Genomic DNA, 16,386 nt, shown 5'->3' on the forward strand with positions numbered 1-16,386 from the left:
AAGAGTTAGTTTGGAGCCCTAAAAGTCCTCATCTACCATCGTCTTTTCAAAATGTTGACATGTTTCTTCTAAATTATACCAGCTCTAATCTAACAACCATCTATGTTTCTATTTCATTTATTAATAAAGCTTCCATCTAACAACACCTTACTGGCTGAGATAATATGTCAGTTTGATTGCACTCATATGGAATAATCGGACTATACATGACTTTTCTATGTTTTGATATCTGCATTACATATCTGCCATTAGCCAACCTGCTCTCTATCAACATCAGCCATTGGAAATAGAAAGTCTGACAGTTGTGATAAACTCTCTCTCTCTGACATACCTTTCCATTTGCCTAATTTTTAAGTTGTGTGTTAAGTCCTGGTAAAATAGAAATACAGCAAACAACCTTTCTGCAGATTCTGGATTCAAGCTTTTTGATGTGTAAATTTCCTCTTCACTTTCCACGACTTTCTGAGCCGGGAGAAAAACATCACCAAAGACCTTCATCCTTGGTTGTCGAAGTTTTGTTTTTTCAGGCTATAGCCTTATCTGTTTTGCATTCTGCAGAAAAATGATAGCTCTCTAACAATCACTAATGTTTTCCAGAGAGTTAATGATCAGAGAGTTTCTGACGTTCTCCTGTACGTAGAATACAACCTTTAAACACACACACACACACACACACACACCACAATGAGAAAGTAGCATGTCTGCTTGTATGGCAGGAAAAGGAAGTGGTACCAAGTGTCCAAGAGAGATTTCCACCATGCCAGTGTGTGTGTGTGTTTCCTGTTCTGTGCTCTTTAACGCCCACTCTTGGTTATTTAACTCAGTCTTGACCTTTACAGCCCCTCTGTTGCCTTTAGCTTCACATGTTGACTTTCACTAGCTGCCATGGAGTCCAAGAAAAACAATAGGTCAGCCTCTTTAGCCACACTAGCGCCACATGCTAACAGCTGTGAGGGATGAGATGTCAGTTCACGTCAACACTTTGGTCCAGAGTGAAATCAACTACCTGGATAGATTTCTGTGAAGGCGCTCAGTCATCCAGGTCATAGTTATCCAAGGAAGGTTAAAAATCAAGGGCAACTGGACTTGGTCAAAGTCCTTATAGGCAAGTCATGCCTCTCGTCCGCCATCTTGGCAACGTCTCCGGGCAGCTATTTCGGACTATCAAGACCAGGCTCCTATCTAAATGAATGGAGAGAGAGCCAGAACTACACATATACAGGTCACCAGGACATAAAAACTACATGAATAGAATCAGCATTAAAATCTGATAAAAATGGCTGAAAAACTTTGACAACTTTTGCCCACACCTTTTTCCGAACGGTTATACTTCTACTATGTGTGCGTCACGTCACCTCTTCTGTGGATGCGCAGTAGAAGTAAAACAGACCCTTACGTCAGTGGAACCACATGATTGGCTGAAACATGATTCCCGCTTTGGTTGTTAAAAGCAGACGATTGGCTTTCTAGCAGGAGGGGCGGGATATCCGCCATCTTTGGCGTTAGGTCCTTTCCCCATAGAGATGTAATTGAGTGGCGTGTCTCCTCTGACTTGGTTGAAGATATTCGAAGACGTTTCACCTCTCATCCAAGAGGCTTCTTCAGTTCTGACTGACTGGCAGGGAAGGCCAGCTATTAAACCTTGTCGCTTTGAAAATGGTCGATATTTGGTCAACACATTCTCATCCCGTGGGGGCAAACTCACTTGTGGGATTTGACGCAAAAGGTAGCCTATGTGTCTGTATGTAACGTCTTTTTAAGATAGGTAGTTTGGTTAGGTTTAGGCACCAAAAGTACTTTGGCAGTTTAGGATTTGGAAAAGATCTTGGTTTGTTTTAAGATCTGTTTGTGAAAAACCACAGCCGACATGCAGCGGCACGCCGCTGGTTCCTGTAAAGCCGGACCGCTATGTGAAAGCACACATGATTGCGGGACAAAGGCCTTTTTACTCGGGATAAAGCTGCAACCTTTTGTTCAGTATGAAGAAGCGAATGTGACCTAAAAGCAGATATTCTTTGCGCGCTGATCTCCCTATGAAAGTGGCAACACTTTTACTCTCCCCTCCCGACTCCTGACCCCTAACGCCCACCGCCTTACAAATCTACGCCAATCAAACACAAGTAACATGAAAAGAACATAAACAAAAACCAATGAACACCTCTAATCCGTGTGTTACACAATTTTAGATCCCTTGTTACATCGGGGACCAACTTAAGTGCGACACACAACCAACAAGAAAAATAGAAATTATATTTAATAAATATATTTAATGTGGTGGGTAAGGCAGATGGGTTCCATTGGCTTTAGTTGAAAGACCAGGGCATCTCATACGGATGCTGAAGGGTACCTTGTGTGTCAAATGCTGACACTTTGTCAAAGAATTGGTCCTTGACGACCCGGGATGAGAACGGGTTTGTTAGTGCTCCTGGCTTCTAATGTTGTCGGACAATAGCCAGGAGCAGCAACTAACCAAGTGGTATTCCTCATGTTGACAACGACCGCAGAGGTCAAATAGCCGGGACTCCCTGCCAGTCAGTCAGAAGAAGTATCTTCAACCCAGTCCAGTTGCCCTGGATTTTTAACTGTTCTTGGTTCTTGGCTTTATCCAGTTTTCCTCGAGCGCCACCACACAATCTACACTTGTTCAACGCTTCGGTTGCCTGCAGGATGCTTCTAAATCTACAAATTTACAGTTTGTCCAGTTTTTTGGTCTATAACTAAATACAGGACTCCCTTGTAAAAAACACTTTGTCTCAATGGGACATTTCCTGTTTAAATAAAGGTTTATATATATACATATAAATACCTGCAAAACCAAAGACTTTCCCATCAGCCTCTCAATTTAGCATGCTAGAAAGCTAAAGTAAGACGGTGTACGTGGTAAATATTAAACCTGAACACAGTCAGACCAGAGAAAAGTAAATACTCCTGCACTTCCTTAAGCATCCAACCGTGTCCGTCCTCCACCTGTTTAATCAAACAAAATTAACTCGACCCACTTAAAGGTCATGCAATAAAAATATTAAGAGTACACAAGCTGAAGCAGTGAATCTGAGTCTTCTTGTAGTCAGTTTGATCGATGGTTTTATCCACATAGTCATACAAATAATTCAGGTTTTATTTAGATGCTTCAGTGTGCTATTTCTAAAAGTCTGGTTTGTGAGGTCAACGATTCAGTACTGTGTTCACTTCTGCTCTCCTTTGTTTCTCTCACTGCAGATACTTGTCAGGAAAGAAGGATAAAAAATATGGCTACAATAGTGTTTTTACAACTTTGTGTCAACAGTTCCTGGAACATAAGTCCGTCCAACACAAACCAACATCGTGTTGGACCTCGCTGATGCTCTGATGTCTTAATGGGAGCAAATCCCTGCAGCAGGTTCAAAGACTGAAACAATTCCTTGGTCCACTGTCCACATACTTTTGGCCATGTAGTGAATACTTAAACTGATAAACCGCCTTCAGCTCTCAGCGAGTGAGTGGTGTTCACTGCTGGCAGCAGACTGAGAGACATTTGATCAGTGAGGACCTGCCAGGTGAGGGAGGCAGGGCGGTTGTGAGACCTGATGAAGACGGGGAGAAATAAGTGAATGCATGAACCATCTGATTTCCCTACAGTCAAATTCTGCTGCATCAACGCAAACAGGATTCAAACAGGGCGCTCTCCATTTGTATTTCGGCAGCATGAAAGTTCACTGAGCTGCTGAGGTAATGACAAACAGCAGAAATACAAACGAGCTGAAGAAAGATTTTGGGAGCTCCTGTTTTGTTTAATATTTTAGTCGTATTTGGTCTCTTCATATTCACTTCTAAAGATGATTTGATTTAACATTGGAATTGTTTTTTGACTAATTGGTGCAACACTTTTTAAATTGTTCCCGGGTTAAGCGAGCGCGCTGCAGTGCGCAGCAGTGAAACACGGTTGTAACGTAATCCTTGCGGGCAATCGTGCCCCTTCAAATTATGTCCACTAAAGTGCTTGTTTTTGCCACTGACAGGCTCAGATTGTTATTACAAGTGTCTGACAACATTATGGAAAGGATCATAACCTTTAATTTAAAGAGTCAGATCCTGTTTGTTTAACTAGAAACAGTCACTATAACTCTGTTCAAAGCCACCAGACTCCCTTTTACCTCGCAGTGTGGTGTTAAAATGTAAAAAAAAATCACACTGTAACACAAACAAACTAACTGATCGAGGCAGCAGTAGACCAGAGAGGTATAATTACTGTATTATATTATATTACTATATATTCTGTACTTTTTAAATCTTATACTTGTGTTGATCCTTGGATAAGAGTCGGCTCAGATTTGGAAATATATAAAAAGAAAAAGCCATAACTGAGTTCAAAGTGGTCAGTTATTAATTAATAGTAGATTCTGTTTGTCACAAACAGTAAAACTGATTCTGACTCTCAGTTAAAACATGAAGGAGCTCTGGTTCACTCTCGTCCTGCAGGTTCAGCCTGTGACTCACCTGTAAAACACCTGTGATTATTCAGATAATCAAATGTATATTCAAATCTGTTGGGTTTTTTCTGAAGGAGGGAGATGGAGGATGGGGGGAAGAGGGGGAACAGGTTGAAAACAGTACTGGGTGGAAACCCATATTGTTAAAAGGAAGGTCAGTGGTAGGATTTTAAATGTTAATCTGCTTTTTTCTGTAGTCGTGCCAGTATTATCTATTGTTAAAGTGTACTGGAATAGAATATTACACGACAAGGTGAAAAAAGAAGTATAAATGTAGGTGTAGGACAAAACTTTCCCCTTAAGAACTTATTTGAATTATAATTATAACTACTCCAATTGTTTGTTAACTTCCCCTGCTCTTTTCCTTTGTTTGTTAGTGCAGACCGTCTCTGGTTTTCCTATGACTCACCCTGTATGTGGTGTTTTGACAGACTGATTATTATTTGGGATGGATTTAACTGAGCGCCCATGCGACTCGGTGCATGGAGAGCAGTTTTCGCTACGCTGCTCTCTGCTGGACCGGTACGGTGCATAACCATCATCTCCGGTTCTCACAGCATCAGGTTTTATGTTGTTTTCCAGTTTCATTCCTTCATATTGAATCAGGAATTGTACTGTTACAATGTCACAATGCACAACCGCGCAAGCTGTAATGTAGTAAATGTTAGCTTAGACATGGACCCTACATATGACAGTAATGGAAAGTCTCCACATTCAATTTGACAAGTTATATTAATGCACATATTTGCAAATCTCTAGGTTTGTAGTTTACCACATATTCTTAATTTTGACTTTTCAAATACTTGTTTTCTTTTTCTCCTAAGCACCACAACTCTAAGGTGACTGACTGCCTTGTACTTGGCAATGAACCTGATTTCTGATTCAGGGTGACGTCGTCCCCAGAGCTTCACCCACTCTTGACATTTACCTAGATATGTTTTAGTCTTTGGAAATGGGATAAAAACAACTCAGTCAACATGATGATTTATTTTTTTCAGTTACCAGGGACAGTGTACATTAATCAACACAGTAGTTAGACTTCAGTGTAAATGTACCAGAGTTAGCTGAATAGCTACATTTCATCCGTAGTCCCTGAGCAGGTTATAAGTAATTAGTGCCCACATCAGAAGAACAGTTCTTCAACAAGTACTGCAAGAAAAATACATTAAATGTTAATGGATAAGTACATTACAAAAATGATAAAAATATATATACAGTATATATATATATGAAAAACGGAAGAAAAAAAAACTATTTAGTGCCAAATATCATCAGTATAGTGCCTGAACAAGTGCTCCATGAAGGGTAAAATACAAGATAATACATAAATATATGACAAAAGTGACAGTAGTAGTATATGAAAACGTTAAGATTATGTAAAGTGCAGAAGATAGATGGTTGGATTGCTAGTGGCAGCAAGTCTGATTTGCATTAAGCCATGTCTTACAATCCAGTGTGTCACTTAGAGATGGAGGGGAAGATAAGAAAGAAGGAAATAGAACAAAGACAGAACAGAAACTATTTAGTTGTTAAGATGTTAAGACTCTAATGTGAATCCTGAAACACATGTGGATGATGTGAATCAGGTTTAACAGTGAGAAACAGATCAGCTGTCAGAGAGCTAAATAAACTTAGTTAGTTAGTTAGTCTCTGAGTCAATATACCTGAGTGTCTGTGTGCATGTGTGTGTGACAGTCATGTGAATAGAGCAATCATCAGACACAGGTGACCTGAATGACACAAATGCACCTGGGACACACCTGGCAGGTGGACAAAAGAACTGATTGGCTGTTGTCATTACGGTGCAGCCTGTGGACGGTCAGAAAGTCAGACTTCAAAAGAAAGAAAGAAAGAAAGACTCAAATTGAAGAGGGGAAAGTGGGAAAAAAACAAACACAAGGCCGCAAACCCACAGAGTCGCAGCACTGGCTGTGACAGAAAGACTGGAAGAGAGAATGGGGAGAAACGTAGGAAGTAAAGACACCACAAAAATGAGAAGAAACCAAAGAAAAAGGGGGAAACAGAAAGACATTGAAAGTACTGAAAGAGATGAAGAAGTGACGATAGAAAATTGAAGACATGGATTCTAACATAGCGAGGACATTTTTACAAAACAGAAGAGAAGAGGAAGTCTTATAATTAATCTTTCCAAAAACACAAGAGCAGACATGTTAGGAATTCTATAGTGTGTTCGTCTTCTTTATTGTAAACTACTAACATTAGAATGCCTGGCTGCTTACTTACCTACAGTAATAACAAATAGTTGGTCTCAATTCAGATCCATTCGTCTCGACCCTTACATGCAGTACACTGTGTACACTATGTACTTACTTGCGCAGTGTGTGAATTTCAACAGAGTAGTGTTGACTCAAATCAAACACTGCCGTTGTGCACTAACCAGAAATGACTAGATTTAACTGCTTCTTCTTCGTCTTCTTTTACTGAAAAATTGTAACCGGGGCAGATCATTATCTATTATAAACCATCATTTGATCATGACTGTCACTCGCCACTTGACTTTATTGCAATTTTATTAAAAATAAATAAAAATGAGCGTACTTCTACTTTTAGGATCACAACCGCTGCAGCTTCCTCGGCCACCATTTTTAGTTTGAGCATGTTAAAGTGCAATTTATACTTCTGCGTCAAATCGATCAAGCCTCTGCATAGCCCCGTAGCCTACGCCATCACCTACGCCATCACCTACGCCGTTGCCTGATGTGCACCTCCTCCAAAATGTAACTACACGTTAAGGCAACGCGGACCGTAAGTTCTGTGATTGGTCGGCTGGGTAGCCTCGCAATGCCTCCGAGCCGACCAGAAGTACCCCGCGCTTTGAAGTAACATTTACTAGCAGCCAAAACGGCGGCTGTAACACGGTGAATAAAAATATTTGACCATCGCAACCCGAGCAAAATGACTTGTTTCGCTATCAGAATGTGATCCATTCAGTCGGTGACATTTGAAAAGGCGCTAAACCGGAAGTTAGCCTGCTCAGCCGGCAAAAGTCAACACAGTGGACGCTGTAGCGCTACTGCCGACTAGCGTTTGGGGGTGTAATCGCAGAATGACGGACACACCTACGTACAAGTAGAAAAATGTATGGCTATGTGCGTAGCCTACGGCGTACGCACGTAGACCCTACGCAGGAGTAGAAATGGGCCTTAAGTTTGAACATAGGTTGGTGGTCCCTCCTCTTCCGCTACTTAGCCAAGATGGCATTGAGGGTGAGAAGTGTCCAGCGTTTCACACTCAACTTTTTGACCGTTATGAGTGCGACATCTGGGTACTCATAGTGCACTGCACTTTGCCATAACTGTCAGTGTGAACGCACTTATACACTCAAAATAGTGTAAGTATGGAAGGGTAGAAATTTAGACACAACTTAGTAATACTTCCAGGGCTAAGAGTTAGCATATCAGTAGCTTACATTATTTTGTGAGGCTACATCCTCTGTGTGGGAGCTGGTCCTGGATATTATACTAGAACTTAAGTTAAATCTGTCCTGCTCTTTATTGAATTTGAAGAAGTCATCTGAGATAACTTTTCTAAACTCAGAAATTAGTTTGCATCTGCAAAGCCCCTTTCTCTTGTAAAAGTAAAAGATACTGTTTAAAATGTCTTACAGTAAGTTTTACTGGGTTCTTGTTTTCATACAAATTGGAAACCAGAGTTTTCAACCAACTCTGGGAGCTAACATTGATTAGCTTGCTAGCTACAGTGACAGTTGTTTTAGCAAAATCAATGGTCACCGACTTAAAATGAAAAGCTGCAACTGCCAACTGCTTCAAACATTACCAAGAATTTTGTCTGGTAAATCTCCCACCCCTATCTTTATGAACTGCTTTCATGCAACGGGAGAATGCAAGTCATGTGGGACAAAACACTCATAGAATCTTTCCATACCAAGTTCGGTAAGAGCATCCTGCGGTTGCAGAGAAAAACACCAAATAACCTGTGCAGAGCAGAGCTCGACCAATACCCCCTCTTACTAAAAATACAGAATAGATCACTCAAATTTTACAATCACTTAAAATCAGTTAACCCCCAGACATGTCATCACAAAGCCCTGACATACCAGGAGGTGAAACCAGAGAAGAGTCCCCTCAGCCAGCTGGTCCTGAGGCTCTCTGCAGTAACAAGTCCCCAACAGCCTCAGGACAGCAACACCAACTCAAGCAGACCAAACCACATTATCAACAAGCAGAAAGAAAAATATATTGAATACTGGAAAGAAACGACCAAAACACAAAGTAAATTACGATGTTATCTGATCCAAAAAAGAGAATTCACACAATTACCTAAGTACAATAAAATGTCCTAAACTAAGAAAAATGTTGACAACATACAGACTGAGTGAACACAGCCTGGCCATAGAAAAGGGTCGCCACAGACAGAGCTGGCTACCACAAGAGGAGAGACTCTGCTCCCAGTGTGACAGGAGACAGGTAGAGACAGAGCTGCACTTTCTAACCTCATGCCCCAAATACAAAACACTAAGACAAAAAACTTTGCAAGCTTTTCCCAAATATACCCAGAATTCGAATTCATATAAGACACACAGAAACTCCCCTATTTACTTGTTTCATTTATTTATTTTAATTTTTAATATATTTTAATTTTTTACTTAATTATTTATTTTAATTTTTAATATATTTTAATTTTTCTAACACAAACGCACATACACACGCAAGCTTTATTTACTTGTTTAATGAAATGTATGGGGTTGATTGTTCTTATGTAGTTTGTATGATGCTTTGGCAATATTGTTGTTATACATTCATGCCAATAAAGCTAAATTGAATTGAAGTCTTGACATGCATAGGAATAGTAACTAAGGATGGCGGGGTTTTTAATGAAGGGTCAATTGCTAACCCAACATAATTTGTAAAATGACCCTTCACATATGAAAAGGCTCTTTGTGTTTGGGTCATTGCTCTTGTGGTCTTAATTTCCATATTTGGTGTTTTAAGTGTTTATTTACTGAGGTCAATTAAGTCAGTGACCCTCACACACACAGCCTGTAGGAAGGGCAATTAGTTTGAGTGTGTGTGTGTGTTTGTGAGGACATTTAAAATCTGAAGACGTTGTTATTTGAAAAGTTGGGACATTTATGGAAAGTGGGGCTGTATTTGGAAAGTGAAGACATTTTTAGAAAGTGTAGACAAAGGCATACTCAAGAGTATTTTTTAAATCAAATTTGCATTAAATTCTAATTCATATAATGCAGTAAGTTCTTCCCACCATTGTTCAGTAGATAGATGGATAGATAGATTCGGGGGGGGGGGGGTAATTTGCATGCACAGCAGCAGTACACAAACGAACCACACGCTACAAAGAAAACAAATGTCAGGTACTAACGTAAAAGCAAAAACATTATGCACTATTGAGCATGTGCATACAAGTGTTCAAATTGTAATAAGGTTGGTAAAAGAATGTAATTCTTCACAGCCAGCATGCCGTGGAGGTGGTGGGAGACGTTGTTCAGGATGCTAACTAACTTGGACAGCATCCTCTCTTCCATCTTCAGAGTCGAGCTCAACTTTTCCTTCAATCAGGAGACGGCCTTTCTAACTATCTTGTTGAGTTTGTTTGGGTCTCTCGGCACACAGCAGCATAAAATATAGCAGTGGACACCATAGAGTGGTGGAGTGTCTGTAGCATCTGCAGCATCTTGTGTACTACTGATTTAATGAGACACAAATAAGACAGATGTGCGGCATATTCAAAGTCTCAGGTATATTACATTACATACAGCTGATATTTTTATCCAAAACGACTTACAATTGCTTATTGTCAGAGGTCACTTTTCACTTTTCAGAGGTGACTTTTGCCGGCCGAGCAGGCCAACTTCCGGTTTAGCCCTACGCTAACATGAATGGGGCTAAAACTGTATACATGCGGCTGTTATAGCCTTTTCAAATGTTAGCGACCGAATGGATCACATTCTGATAGTGAAACGAGTCATTTCGCTCGGGTTGTGACGGTGTGTTACAGCCGCCGTTTTGGCCACTAGTAAAAGTTACTTCAAAGCACGGGTACTTCCTGTCGGCTCAGAGGCATTGCGAGGCTACCCAGCCGACCATTCACAGAGCTTACGGTCTGCGTCGCCTCGACATGTAGTTACATTTTTGAGGAGCTACACGTCAGGCTACGCCGTAAGTGATGGCGTAGGGTAAGGGGCTACGCAGTTGTAGATTCCTTGCTGTATTGAGGCTTTGTTGATGATTGTATGTTGTTCCTCAAATGTAAGTCGCTTTGGATTAAAGCGTCTGCCAAATGAGTAAATGTAATTATAAATGTAATGTAAGTCGGGAATCCATCTTAAGGGGCCGTTCCAGTTGAAATTTACAAATTCCCATGTCAATTGGAATGCGCTATATGTCAGGATTTTAGTCAAATAAACCTGCTTTTAGGTAATTGATGTGTTATTTGAACAGAGCTCATAAAAGAGGCATGTTTGGCAGATGACTATTTAATATGTGGAGGTTGGAGCTTCACAGAATCACCTCCAGCCATCTGATTTGTTGAGAGGCTGTGGTTTTGTTTGTTGACTGAACCAGAATGCAAAAATATGAGTACATTGAATGATCCCAGTCATTCAAATAGTATGAAAACAAGACTTGTTTAAAACAATTAATTCCTGTTATACATATTGTCAATTGGATTATTACAGAATTTGTTTTTAGTTAGTGAAAAGTGTTTAACTCAGTGTGTAGATCCATCACCAGCAAGACTTTGATACGGTGAAATGTTGGCGACTTCACAATAAAAGTCCAGTGGATCATCTCGTGAACAAAATATTTCTGTTTAAGCTGCTCGCTGTTACACACACACACACACACACACACACACACACACACCTGCTAAATCTCTCTTTTCATGCAGTGAGCAGACAGTCTGCAGTCAGCTGGATTACCTGTCCATTCATACATACCTTCAGCAGGAGGCCAGTTGTTTGTGTGCTTGTGTGTGAGTCAGACTGCCAGAGGCAGAGTTCCTCTGTTGCCTGAACACTGATGGTAAGAGAGATTAACTCTAATGACCACACACACACACACTCTCCTACAGTGGTATTTTGTCGTGCAGATTGGTGTAGTGGGGGTACAATGGTGTTTATTGTTTCAGGGTCCTAAAGTTTCACACAATATTCCTGAGCCAAACAAAATGCTGTTTTGGTAATTTTACTAAAGTTAGACTCAGTATTTTATTATTTTTTCTCACGGGTGTAATTTCCACTGGGGTGCTTATCTCAGCATCCGTTGGAAACGAGTGAAAGCTCACAGAGGAGGACTTAGCCAATGAAGAGCAAAGAGCAACTGAGCAAAACTCCACAAAGCTGAAGGCCTCCTCATAAGCTTCAGCTTATAAGCAGCTATAAGACTAGCTGACTCGCTTTCTAAAAATTGCTCCTGGAAAGACACTATATACAAAAACAAACAGTGAATACTATTAAAGGTTCAGTGTGTTGTCCATTAACAGAAATACATAGATAAGTAACTATGGTTTCAGTGGTGTTTAAAGACCTTACATAATGAACCGTTGGGTTTTTATTACCTTAGAATGAGACTATCTACCTACACTGCGGGTTCTCTTACATCGAGGTTGCCAAGTTGCGGTTCCATGTTTCTACAGTAGCCCAAACGGACAAACTGCTCTACAGTGCGCTTTCTTAACTACTTTGAATATGTATGAAGAAGAAGTAGTAGTCTGGTTTGTTAGACGTAAGAAGAGATGTGAAAGGAGGACCAAACGTTCTATTTAGCAAGTCCACCCCAACGTAGCTTCTCCTACGTGGTTGCAATGGGAGGCTGAGCGGTGACTGAGCAGTTGGTTGCTATCGTGGTTGCAATTAGCAACCCTCACCACTAGATCTTACTAAAACTTACACACTAAAGCTGACTGTGAACAGTGGCAAAAATAAAGATGAAACAACACTGTAAGGAGATCTGTGGTGAAGCTAACATTACTGAAGAGCTGACAGGAAGTAGGCTGATGTTCAGTTTGTAAAACAGATATATGTCACGCTACACTGGGCAAGTACAAAATACTGTGTACTGTGAAACAGAGATTATCGTACTGTGAAAATCTCATACCGTTGCAACCCTACTTGTGCTTTATTTGATTACTTACATTTTATGCTACTATGCTCCACTACAAGGACGTCACTTTGTGTTGAAAAGTGGTGGGACATAAGGGCTCAGATTAGGGGCATGATGATACATTTGGGTCATGCGACGTGACGATGCACGAGAACAAGACTAGAAGATTTTTAGCACTATTTAGATTAAATATTTGTTGCAGAAATGTATGTGTTGGTGGTGTCTAGAGGGAAACGATATTGCAAAGCATGTTTTCTTATTGTGCAAATCAACCTTTCTCAAAGCATTTTCATTTGTTAGTTAACATTTCTTGGTGCAAGCTATTTTAAGAACATTTTTAACAAATGCTTTCAAAAAATGATGGGGACAAAATCAGCCATTTCAAAATGTGGTGGGGACATAGCCCCACCGTCCCCAGTGTAAATGACCCCTATGCTCCACAACAAGTTTGGAGGTAAATGTGTTGTTTTTACTTCATTAAATTTTATTGACAGCTTCAGCTACAAGTTACTAAAAAACATATGATAAGGTTATAAAATACAACACATTGCCAGAATGGATGGATGGATGGACACATATCAACACTTTTATAACCAAAACTACGCCCGTGTTATGTTTTAGAAATCAATGCAGTGTAGTTGATCTGGTTAATCTGAGTGTATGTGAGGCCTAACAGAGATGGTGTCCTCAGTGTAGGTGACCAACGCGTGTGGGCGGAGCTGCCGCTCACACTTCTGTCTCAGCAGCTTTCAGTAGAAACTTCTTATTGATCAGCTGTGGGGAAAGAGTGTCTAGTGTGAAAGGGTGTCTAAAAATAGAAGAGGCGTCACCGCAAACAGCAACACCGTGCTGCAGCGTGTCGTTTCCTGTCATCTTTTCAGAAGGACCAAACAACCATTTCTTCAAGTCACTTCACACCCTTCTGATTATGTCTTCTGTTGGTTGATATTGAGATTTCTGTACTTAAAAAATAATAATTAAAATTTGAGAAGTGAATTATTTGATTCATTAATTATCAAAATAGTTGCTAATGCTATTTCTGTCATTGCAGCTGTAGTTGAGAGTGTGGAAAGATATATGATAAGCCTTGCATCGCTGCCTTTCAGTGGTGGAAGAAGTATGCCATGTCTCTTACGTAGGTAAAAGTAGTAATACCACAGTGTAAAAAGTCCTGCATTAAAATTCTTACTTAAAAGTTTATGTTATTAGTGTTATTATGCAGAAAGGCCAATTTTAAAATAATATATATTCAATTATTTTATTATCATTGTTGATATCGTTATCGTAACCACTATTTATACTGCTGGGTAGCTTAAATTATAATATTTTTATTAATACTCTACAAACTATTAACTAATGTCAAATAAATGCTGTGGAGTAGAAGTATGCAGGACCCCCCTTGTCTGATGTTAACATGTTCTGGAGATCATCGCTCTGGAGCTCGGCTGTGTCAGATTGAAAGCGGAGAAGTTTGCGTTGACTACGCTCAGCAGTCGCTGTTTCTGACACATGGTCGTCTGTGTGAATGTGAAAGTTGCACTGTAGTCTGAAACTAGTTATGACACACAGCCTAGTAACATAGACTTCCATCCAGGACAAGGTCTAGGTCAAGGTAGATTTATTTGTCACAATACAACAGGTTGTAGAGTGAGATTGAGTTTGTAACTCTCTTCTGATATGTAGCAGACAATTTACATTAATATTGAAGCAATTATTAAAACGGTAACAGAAAAAAACTATATTCAATGAAGCAGTGCTGAGGAAGGATTTGATCCGACTACTTCACTTTATTTTGTCCATTTATTTGAATTTTTAATATTTTATTTAAATAGATTTTGTGCGCATGGAGGGTTCAGGGTGAATAATACGAATAATAAGATTACATTTTAGGTACCCCTTTAATTTGTACTTTAAAAGGACCTTTTGTTAAATTATGATCCAAATTCAAAAGTTTATCTCAGTTTGGAGTTCAGTAATGGGTAAATGAATGAATGGACTGTAATATATTAATGTTTTTTTTAATGGCTCACCTCCACGATTTAATGGGTTTTAAGGGTGAAAGTTGCCTTTATATATAGCTTGGGAGTATCCCTGAATTTTCACTTTAACTGAAAAGGTATATATGAGGCTGTCATGTTATTTTGACATTGATATTATAATCTATTAATCATTCCCTTAAAATGCCACGGGAAATAACTAACCTTTGGTTTTTGTCCGTAGGTTGGTGGATGACCGCTGTGTGGTTGAACCAGCTGCTGGAGATTTGGAGAATCCTCCAAAGAAGTTCAGAGGTAGGACCAAGTCTGTGTGTCGTGTGTTTCAGTCAATATCAGCGATTAATGGAAAGAGAAGGACCGACGTCTGTCAAACACTCACCACCCACAACTGAAGTGACCGGCTGTTGTTAGTAACATCTGCATAGCCTGCTTTCAATAGAGCCGTTAATAACACAAGCACATCTGAAAAAAAAGTGGTTTCTGTGTTTTCTCCTGCAAATTTATGACTTTATAATCTCAGAGAATATTTAAGTTTTTTTCTTGTGAAATTGTGACTTTGATTTCAGAGATTAAAGTTATATTAAATTAATTAAAAATAAATTATTTTTCATAAATTTACCAATAAAAACATACATGGCTTTATTTTTCTTTATATATTTCTTTTTTATCTACAGTGGTCGTATTGATGCCTGGATTTTTTTGTTGATTTTTGCACTTTCCTACTTGGTACTGCAGCTGCTGCACAACAATTTCCCTCTGCATAAATATCTTATCAGAAAGCTAGTTTAGCCAGATATGTGGAGTGGAGTTCCACCTCGCATTTAGTTCAATTCAATTCAATTTTATTCATATAGCGCCAAATCACAACATCAGGAAAAACACTGTACAACATTTAGTATGTACATATACATTCTACATAATCTTTTTTATTTGTAGTAGAACCTGTTTTAAATTTAGTGGTGAGTAAAACATACAATATTTGACATTTCAGTTGTGAGCATGTCAGAAGTTATTTGTTAGATGCTTTGTGGTGTTTTATCTAATTGATCCTTCATTTGCAGTGATGGCTGGATAAAGTCAGTATTGAGTGCACTGTGATGTGGACGCTTTGAGCCTCCAGGTCACTGACGATGGACTGTTCAGTGAAAGAAGGGGCATCATGTGTCCAGCTATTTGAATTTAGAAACGTAAAATAATTGTATTTTCGCAGATTCTGCATCTTTTTTTCAACGAGGGAGAAGGAGGAGATTTTAACAAGGATAAAACTCTCTTGTAGTTTAGAATAACTTTATTGTTTGACCGACAGGTTTTGGCTTTTGGTCTTAATCCGGGTCATCATAAAACACATTTACAAACAACTTTTAAGAGTGGTCATGTGGCTACACATATTATTTCCTCACTAATTTTTCGACAGCTCTTGCTTGACGGACACCAGCTTTGCGCCAACTCCTGCCTCCTACTCTGCCTCTGATTGGCTAACCATAACCCACAGGCCGTATAAAAGAAGTACACGTAGCCACCGTGGCGTCACCTGTTTTTTTGTGAAATACCATTTTGCCTCCAGTTTGGCACCATTTTAATTTTTTGGAAGCAGGCGTGGATGAGAGGCTGGTGCCAGCTAGCTTAGTTAGCAAGGTGCGTCCGTAATTCACTTTAACTGTGATATTAGCTGGGATGCTAAATTTAGTTTAGGAACAAACAGCCTTAAAACAAAATGTTCTCACTGGAAAAAATGAACAGCCGACTCCTAATGAGCTTTTTCAGCGACGCTGGTTAAATTTACACTGAGCAGCGGATACAAGTCGCCTCTATCCTGAT

General features: G+C 39.6%; 1 protein-coding gene across 7 annotated transcripts in view; it reads left to right on the forward strand.

Moving 5' to 3' along the window:
* Positions 1–16,386, forward strand: part of itpr3 (inositol 1,4,5-trisphosphate receptor, type 3) — a 155,683-nt gene that overhangs the window by 7,683 nt on the left and 131,614 nt on the right. For all 7 annotated transcript variants that reach the window (XR_005444780.1, XM_038721803.1, XM_038721804.1 and 4 more), the window contains exon 2: positions 14,792–14,862. Coding sequence is in view for 6 of the 7 variants with exons in the window: in XM_038721803.1 (XP_038577731.1) it covers positions 14,792–14,862 (71 nt within the window). In the remaining variant the exon portion in view is untranslated. The remainder of the gene's footprint in view (positions 1–14,791; positions 14,863–16,386) is intronic.

The sequence above is a fragment of the Micropterus salmoides genome, unplaced genomic scaffold, assembly GCF_014851395.1.
Source record: "Micropterus salmoides isolate LMB-PRFRI ecotype aquatic unplaced genomic scaffold, ASM1485139v1 Ms_hic_scaffold_16, whole genome shotgun sequence".
NCBI lineage: Eukaryota > Metazoa > Chordata > Actinopteri > Centrarchiformes > Centrarchidae > Micropterus > Micropterus salmoides.